Here is an 8,843-nt window from a genome sequence, read left to right as displayed (position 1 = left end):
CTTGCGGTTTTCATGAGCTTATACATTCATTACTTACGTGTATGAGATCAAAAATGAAAGTTTTCAACAAGAAGGTTATGTTCTAAAAACGCGTCGCTGAACAGAGAAAAATATCAGGTAGGCCTACCCGTTTGCAAAACGACACATCAAAAGCAGCCTCAAATTTGCAAGTTTGTCAACGAGTTTTTAGCAGGTCATATTGGGGACGAAACGAGTTTTTTGCAGGTCATATTGGGGATGAACTAACCAATGTCTGTTTCGGCAACAAGTTTTGTGTCGCAAAATATATCTAAAATGTAACTTATCATTTGCCGACAAAATTACTATTCCATGAGCAACAGTATAGTTTTAACAGGAATTTTCGGCTAGTAGCTCGAGTAAAGAATTTAATCAATAGTCAACTAACAACCAAGATTAGGAGAACAGATTTTAGATGCTTTTTATAACCTTGTTTGCCATTCACAGCAAAACTGAATTGTTTGTCAACGAATTTCACCCATAGGGCATCATGTATTTTCCCATAAACATCTGTTCAACGAATCATGCTAAGATATCTATGTCACTTAAACAATTCAACACCTGATGTTCTTTGAAATCTGAGAAGCAGCCACCACGTGCACACAATGGTTGAAACGATAAGGTAATTGCAGCTTGTTTGTTGTGAAGCTGAACCCATCTATGTTCATGAAAGGAATACTTTACATCCAGGCAATTTATACACGCATGGAATCATTGATGTTTTTATGTAGGCTACAGCATATTTTCCAATTGTTGTTTGTCAATGTAGAAACCCTAAATCCAAATTTTTTCAGCTCACGCAGTAAATGTACATACAAAGACATACACCAAAAAGGCCTATTATATATCTCGTCATTGCTAACAAGCAACCACTAGGGGCAGTGCATAGTGCATACACCGTTGATACAATAATGGCAACGGTGGGTAATGTACGGAATGACATAAACGACCATACTCAAACGGAAGTCTCCAGAAACAAGTGTGTTAAAAAGAAACAGAACGTTATTTGAAGCACCTTTGCTAGGTAAACAACAAAAACATCTTAGGTATGCTCTTTAGAGCCTGTGTCATACTTTCAGAAACAGGAGAAAAAAGCCTAGAATTTTTGGATTTTAACGGAAAAAAAGGCGAAATAACAATTTTACTGCCAGCAGTGAACCCGAAATGTACAGTAGCAACGGTTATCGGACGTTAGACAAATAATTTTGAATGTTTGTTTTCCACTTGAGATTGGAGACGCACAACAGAAGCGATCAACAAGAGCAATCAGATTTGCGCCAAAGTTAACAACATCAGCTGGTGTTCGTTGCTAGGCAGACGGCAGTAAACAAGCTTGCCGTATTGCCTTAAGGCTCCACCAGCAAAAAATCGTTTAGTCAGGTAATATGAAAAGAATTCTTTCGTCAGAAAAGGCCTCGGCAGACAAACAATGACAGGGGCCACGTATGTCAACAGGCACACGACACAAAAAGCGGTCGCAATGCCAGTTTGTGTATCGTTTCCCATTGTGACTGTGCCCCAAAGGCGGAAGGCTTAAATATAGGACAAAGCAAAGCTCCAGCGGGCATTGTGCAACACTTTCTGAACTATATTACTTTGCAAGTTGCTGTCAGGCATAGGGCTCAAGCAATGCAATCGAAACTAATAAATTGTGGTTTCGATTGTGCGTCATAAATGATCTTGTTGCATCATAGAAGCTCTCCTTGAACGCAGAAATACGGCAGGTATAATGGTTTCAAAACTTAAGCATGGCGAGAAAGTAGGCCAATAAATTTTCGGGGCGCTTTGCCTCGGCTATTTGAGGGCAGTTTTACTGCCCGAATAGACAAGCCAATGACAGAACTAGTAACTTCGTATCGGCAGAAAGAAAAGGATCAAGTCCTAGAGCAAAAAAGGGTTCGTTTTGAAGATAAGAATGAAAGAAAAACTAGGGAGGCAATCTGGCAAAATAGGTAATTTAAAAGTGTACTATATACTTTCGCTGATATATTTTACGATTCTGTTTATGAAAAACATTCCTCAAAGACAAGTTTTCTTATTGTATGTTATGCGCTAGCGTGTTAACTTGTTGTTGTTTCCATACTATGTTTAACACGTTTGTTTTCATACTTAATGTGAGAATTTTAAACGCAAGTTTGTTTTGTACATATACTTTTTTTACTTTATGTTTTACATTTCAGATTAACGGATGAGCGAGAAGCCTTTTCTACGACCAGTACAACTGATGGTAAAAGCCTTGTCTTAGAAACTACAGAACAATGTGAAATTATCAGAGAAACTGACAACAGACACAGTGAGGAGACTGCAAATAAAGCTGAACACAATGTGCATTCAAAACAGGTACGGCACCTTATAATTGTAAGTAACTGCCTCTGAATGTTGTATTAGACAGGGATTAAGTGTTACTAGCTTCTGTTAGCTATTGAGGTAAAGACGGGGACGTAAGGACAGCACAGAGTTTTGCGCATGCGCAGAATGGGTTTGTGCAACTTCTTTTTAAACATAACAAAGTTACACCTATGATAAAATACCAGTCATTGATATCACGTTGAAGTCGAAAACTACCACTTTTTACAGGTGCCTGTCGAAACAAGCGATAACTATGAGCAGTCTACAGCCCCAAAATCGTACGAGAGAGTAACGCAGAACTCTCGACCATCCCAAGTTGTCAAGCTTAAACTTCTCAAAGAAATTCTTGAGCTACCTGACAAAGCCGATCAGTGCCTTCCTACTGCGGAAAAAGTCACAAGGCCGAAAAAGAGGTAAGCACTTGGGATTTTGGTAATTAGTTACGGTTACCAAACAATCATACTGAAAACCGATGTGTTTGTAAAGGAATAGACAAATGAACTACACTAACTATAGCGCTATTGAAGATTTACTGTGTATTGGTATTAGATGCCCTGGTAGTAGTTCTTACTGATATTCATTGTATTAATGTTGAATTTAGGGCTCTCTGATATAAGTTACATCACGGTTCGTACAACATACAGATGGTTAAACCGCGGTTTTGACACGCGTTCTAAAACTTTGGACCAGCGAAACCTTCGAAAGAAATCTACTTCAGTTTTTAATGATGAAAACATATATTCGACACTAGCAGTTCCTTATTATAGATTAGAAGATATCAGTGCTATTGTTTGTTTGTTACAGATTTATTGACTTGGGGTCAAAGAATCTGAGTGAGATCCCTGAAGAGCTGTTTGACTTCCGTGAAGTGGAGGAACTTCATTTGGAAAAGAACAATATTAAATCAGTTCCCGATGCGATAGAAGACCTATGTAACCTAAGGTAAAACACAGCGCTGTCCGTACCAGTATAAGTTTAAATAAGATGTCAAATATGACAAACAATCAAGACGCAGTTTGTCATCAATTTTTGTTCAGAAGTTATACGTTTTGTGCATGGTGTTAATCTGGCATGCATTTATAAAGAACAAAACCAAATTATTTCATGTAGGTAATGTCTGCTACATAGAACGATTGTCACATTTTTAAGCTAATAAAGATTATTTGGCGCAAGAAAACAAACAAAAGGGAAAGAATTCGTTGTCAAAACTGTTGAACAAGCGTGAGAAGTTGAAATAACAACACCAAAATAGTTTCTAAATCCGGCCTTAAACCAACAACAACAACATTTTTTGTACACAGGGTTCTTTATCTCAACTCAAACAACCTCGAAGAGCTCAACAGCGTCATCTCGCAGCTGACCACGCTACGTTCAATCGACTTGAGCGAAAATCCGATTGGTTTTCAGTTTCCTGTCAGCGTTCTCTCGCGACTCGTTTACCTCACCGATATAAGACTGTACAGTATTGGATTAAAGGAGTTTCCTGACGAGTTTTGTCGGACAATGCCGCACTTAAGGCTTTTGGGTTTATCAAATAACCAAATAAGGGAACTACCCCCTGAAATGGACCGACTTCGACGATTGAAGGAGATCTATTTGGAAAACAACCGCTTTGTGGAATTCCCCTACAGTTTATGCTCGCTTTCTCAATTAGAGGTATGTGTTGACTATTCAGTTTTGCTGGTATATTTTCTTAGCTTAGGTACCACACTTTTGCAAGCGGATAACTTGCTTACAGCTTGTTGCGCTTGTAGAATTAAGACAGTGGTTCTCAACTCGTTTCGGGCCATGGACCACCGGCCCAGTAAAAATAATATCGTGGACCATTTCTTTTTGAAGCAAGAATGACGTTCGCATACGAAACAACCATTTGGGCTTGAAACATAATTCTTTTAAACCGATTTTAAGAAGTGAGATGCAATTATGAACAGCCTACATTTTGATACTCTTTCAATATATAATATGCAATCATTTCTAGTTTATCAACAAATTTAGTGGACGTCCTGTGGACCACTAAAAAAGTCACCATGGACCACCAGTTGAGAACCTCTAAATTAAGGAGAAGTGATTGCGATAAGACACAATATAAAGTCGTTTTGAACGCTTTTGTAACTTAAAAACCAAAGTGACAGGTTTTCTCGTACGCTTGTAGGATTTAAAATACACCACCTTTGTGAAAATTGTAGGGCAAACTCTTTTACGTTTGATTTTTTACCGAAATTTGAATGTCGTTTAGGTTTTAGACATCGAGGGTAACCATCTATACCGAATACCGGAGCAAATTGCTGGGATTTCCCAACTGCGAGAACTCCACCTCTCGCGCAACTCCATTGCGCAGCTTCCAGATTCAATGTTTCTCCTTGACCACTTGGAGGTTCTCAACCTTTCCTGCAACAATCTAACTTTTATTCCGGACTCGATACAATGGCTGAAGAACCTCCGGCAGTTGGGTGTCAATGATAACCACCTTACTGCGCTTCCCTACCGGTTTTACCGCCTCGAAAGCCTGCGTGTGCTCCATGTCAGAAATAATCACCTTACTCGATTACCAAAGCGGATTTCGCGCCTTAAAAAACTGAAGTACTTGGATGCCAGTGGAAATAGGTAAGTGTTGGTAAAACATTTTTTGTGGCAAAGGATATAACTTCATCTGGTTGTGTTGGTCCAGAAAGGATGCTGTCTTATTCCGAGGTAGATTTTAATTCCTTGCTGTCCAAATAGGTTAACTTAATCAATACCGATTCAGCACAAGCCTGACCCATAGTATTATATAAATAGTCTTTAGTTGTTGCTGTTTTTTTGCTTGAAGGGGTAAACCATTTCTAAACCAAACAAACTGCAACAGAGAAGGTGTTAAGTTGCTTAAACAGGTTTGGAAAAAAACGAACAAGACAGAAATCGTTTTAAAAAGATAAAGGCACACAGAAAAGATTAAAAGACGTGTTTCACTTGAAATTAAATGTCTGAATATACCAATGTCAAATGATACAGTGTGTGGATTATTTTCACATATACTTATTGACTGCAGGTTGGTTGGACTTCCTCTGAACATATGCGGATTATTGGAGTTGCAAATGTTGGCGCTCGATGACAACCGTCTTCGCGCAATTCCATTACCGTTCGCCAATCTTCGGGCACTCCAAACACTGAGTTTGTCCGGAAATCAGGTAAGTTCTCTAGCCTACTAACTCCATAAATTTCTTATTGCACCGGCCTACATTAACGGACAAACATTCGCACCATTGGTCAGGTAAAAGTGACAGATAAAGCGTAAAATGCTGTTTTCGTGTAAATGCATTGGAAAGTAGACCAAGTCAAATGCTGAGGTAACCACGTTTAGCGACATAAACAAGTTGACCGTCCTATTCATTTCCTGTACAGTTCCCGGAATTTCCTTTGTCTATTTGTGCTCTACCCTCTCTGCAGCGTTTGTTTTTGGGACAAGACGGAGGAAGACCTTTCATAAAACTTCCAGAACAGGTTTGCTATTATGCAATAAGGAGAATTCTGGTTGATAGCTTCTCCAAGCGATTAAACTCAACATTCAAATATCTGTTTCAACTTATGGAAGCAACAGTTTTGGTTAAATTTACATGAAAACATTAAAACGGAATTTGCATAAACAAACCACAATTGTTTGCAAACTCTTAAGATATTAACTGATTACAAATAAAATAGCTTTGTAAACATGTACGTTCAAGGAGTTCCACTAACTCTGGCATATGTTTGGCTTTTCTAGATTCAGAATTTGCAGAAGTTGGTCGAGTTATACGTGGATAACAACCAGTTGATAAGCTTGCCACACACTCTTCGACATATGACTGAACTTAAAGTGCTAGACATCTCATCAAACCGACTCTCCACGCTACCTCCAACCATTTACGAAATGACATGTGAGTGTTTCTTGAAGTTATGATCAGTTAAAACTTTAAACATATAGTGTATCTCATACCAGAAAGACACAAAGTTTTTTTTAGTGATGAAATTTTCTGCGACCAATGCCTATAACCAATAAACTATACACTTTAGCAATTTTTTGGCCCGATTGTGCCATTTACTTTATTGTTTCAACCAAAGCACCGACTCGTTTGCTTACCAAAACGTTTAAAACTTCAAACTGAAAGTATACCCTTACCAGGAAGACACAGAACAAGTTTTTTGTTTGATAAAATGCATGAAGATTCTAAGACCAATTCCACTAACCAACAAACCACTCTTTAGCACATTTTTTGCCCGGTATATTATTCTATTAAAGCAGGGGTGGGCAACCTGCGACCCGCGGGCCGTATGCGGCCCTTCATTAAAGGTTGTGCGGCCCGCAGAGATGCTTGGATTTCAAAAATACTGGCAAACGAATCCAATTATTACATATTTTTGAGCTGATTAATGTACCTGGTGCTAGTTTTCTGCGATCTGGCAAAATGTAGCTAGAATCAAATACGAATGATACTTGTATTAGAGCATATTTGGTAAGAAACAAAGCAAAATCACTTTGTGTTATGCACATGTGCGACCCGCGATCCAATTTTGACATTCATAAATTGGCCATACAGTAACAAAGGTTGCCCACCCCTGTATTAAAGCATCGACCAGGTGCATTCTCAAACAAATTGCGATTCAGCTGTGGTAAGCAATAAGCAAACATTTCTGTATTCTCATTTCAGGGCTGGAGACGTTACGCCTTCAAAACAACACGCTCATGAAGCTTACGGACGACGTTGACAAAATGAAAGGACTAAAGGAATTAAAAATTACGAATAACACACTCGAATATCCTCCACAAGAGGTTTGCGACGAGGGGCTGGCAGGTGTACTGAAATATATTGAACACCAGAAGAAACTTCGAATGTATGCAACCAGGGTAAGTGAGCACTTTTTATTTTAAAGGATGTGAAACCCAAATATTTCCGAGTTTTTGTGTTGTTTAATTGGTTAGCCCGTGGACATAATTTGGCTCTGCGAATCGACAGTTGTATTGTTTTTCCACTATACACAATCAGGGTATTACTCAAGTTGGGTAGGGGATCACCCAAGTACTTTTTACGGTTAAATAGATAGCTTTTGTTGTCTTCAACACGCCTGCGCATTTTCGCACATTCTTTATACACAAGAAATTATATGCCGCGCGTAAGATAAAAAGCACCGTAGCCTAAATTAGTTGGGAAGTAAGTTTTCTTTTATTGCTCATAACGGCTCTCAGTGTTACACATATCCCTTTAAAACGTGTGTGTGTGTGTGCCTAAACCTATGATAAAAGGGTCACTATTACATTGTAGATAGAACTCAACTGGTGTCAACACCATTCTGCCTTTGTGACACAATTAACTATATGCCTTAACCGAAATTAACCTAAGTTGCTTTAGGCGGTTCTCAATGTAGACCTAGCCTACTGCGGTAATTCTGTGTATGCACAGACACGCACAAAAAATATAGCGAATGTTGTTTACGGCCATATTAATATCAGTGTAAAACTCAAGTTTTTTTGCCATTTAATTCCAGATACAAGCATGGTGGCGGGGTGTGATGGTCCGTGCAGGTCTTGGACCTTTCGACACCGGAATGAAAGCCAAAAAGGGGAAAAAAGGAAAGAAAGATAAGAAGGGTTCCGCAAAGGGGAAGAAAGGAAAAGGCAAATAACATACGTCATTTGCTAAAAACTAGACATCTAATCACGTGGTTATAAAGAAAACGAATCGCGATCGTAATTGAGCACTTAGATCGGTGCCAAAGTTTGTTTTTTTTAGTTCTTTTCCCGTTGCAATGATTGTTTGTGCTTTTTCTGTTTAGATTGAAAATGTTTAGAATCGTCATACAAAGCGAAATTTAATCCGAATTTCGACCAGTTTAGCCGGCTGGTAGCTATAGCCTCCTAAGCACCGTAAAGAAGAAAGCATAGTCCGAAAATTGTATCGGAGACCAGATTATAATATCACTTCGTTACAAACCCTCAACCCATTCTCACTAGCTCAAACCGTCAACAATATCAATAGTTTACAAACTACCTACTTTACGCATAAGATAATTATGTCTATTGAAACTACATTGCCTAGGATTATTTCGTACCATCGGACCAGCCTACACTTTTTAAGCGAACAACCTTTAACATTGTTGTTTTGTGTCTAATCGTGTATTTTATTATAAGGTTTTCCCACAACAATAACTGTTTGATCAAAAGATACTAGGTTTCTTTTGTTGTGCAATGTCCATTTTTGTGCTGGCAGGAACGAAAGGGAAAAAGAAAAAATAGATGACAAACAAGAAGTTGATGAATGAGGTAGATCAGGTTGAAGAAGATTTTACCAAGTTATGTGATGAGAAATATTGAGCAAGGAATTGAGGAGAATAATTGGCTACAAAATGTCATGTTTTTGTGCCGTTTTGTGAAAGAACCAGTGAACGAGTAACCGTTCCCGTTAGATTTTTGTTATGCAACCAGTGAGAAAATCCACGTTTAAATATTGCCAGTACTACACAGG

General features: G+C 38.6%; 1 protein-coding gene across 2 annotated transcripts; it reads left to right on the top strand.

Annotated features, from left to right (window-relative positions):
• The first annotated feature begins 467 nt into the window (after positions 1-467).
• Positions 468-8,553, top strand: LOC145220004 (uncharacterized). Of its 2 annotated transcripts, none has more exons than XM_080087293.1 (11): positions 468-640; positions 2,199-2,358; positions 2,596-2,780; positions 3,172-3,309; positions 3,669-4,023; positions 4,604-4,971; positions 5,396-5,534; positions 5,749-5,847; positions 6,107-6,260; positions 7,032-7,228; positions 7,867-8,553. In XM_080087293.1, exons 1-11 carry the CDS (start codon positions 624-626, stop codon positions 8,002-8,004), a joined length of 1,950 nt encoding a protein of 649 aa, XP_079943419.1. In that variant the 5' UTR covers positions 468-623; the 3' UTR covers positions 8,005-8,553. The 2 variants fall into 2 exon arrangements, with proteins under 2 accessions (XP_079943419.1, XP_079943418.1); XM_080087292.1 differs by lacking the exon at positions 468-640 and adding an exon at positions 1,407-1,970.
• Positions 8,554-8,843: the final 290 nt, after the last annotated feature.

This window comes from Phallusia mammillata, chromosome 3 (genome assembly GCF_965637545.1).
Source record: "Phallusia mammillata chromosome 3, kaPhaMamm4.hap1.1, whole genome shotgun sequence".
Taxonomy (NCBI): domain Eukaryota; kingdom Metazoa; phylum Chordata; class Ascidiacea; order Phlebobranchia; family Ascidiidae; genus Phallusia; species Phallusia mammillata.
This window is presented reverse-complemented; position numbering and strand designations above follow the sequence as displayed.

Coding starts and splice junctions, on each gene's coding strand:
- LOC145220004 (XM_080087292.1), top strand. CDS start 1,852: ATGACAGAACTAGTAACTTCGTATCGGCAGAAAGAAAAGGATCAAGTC. Junction 2,359..2,595: donor ACAATGTGCATTCAAAACAG/GTACGGCACCTT, acceptor CACTTTTTACAG/GTGCCTGTCGAAACAAGCGA. Junction 4,024..4,603: donor GCTCGCTTTCTCAATTAGAG/GTATGTGTTGAC, acceptor AATGTCGTTTAG/GTTTTAGACATCGAGGGTAA.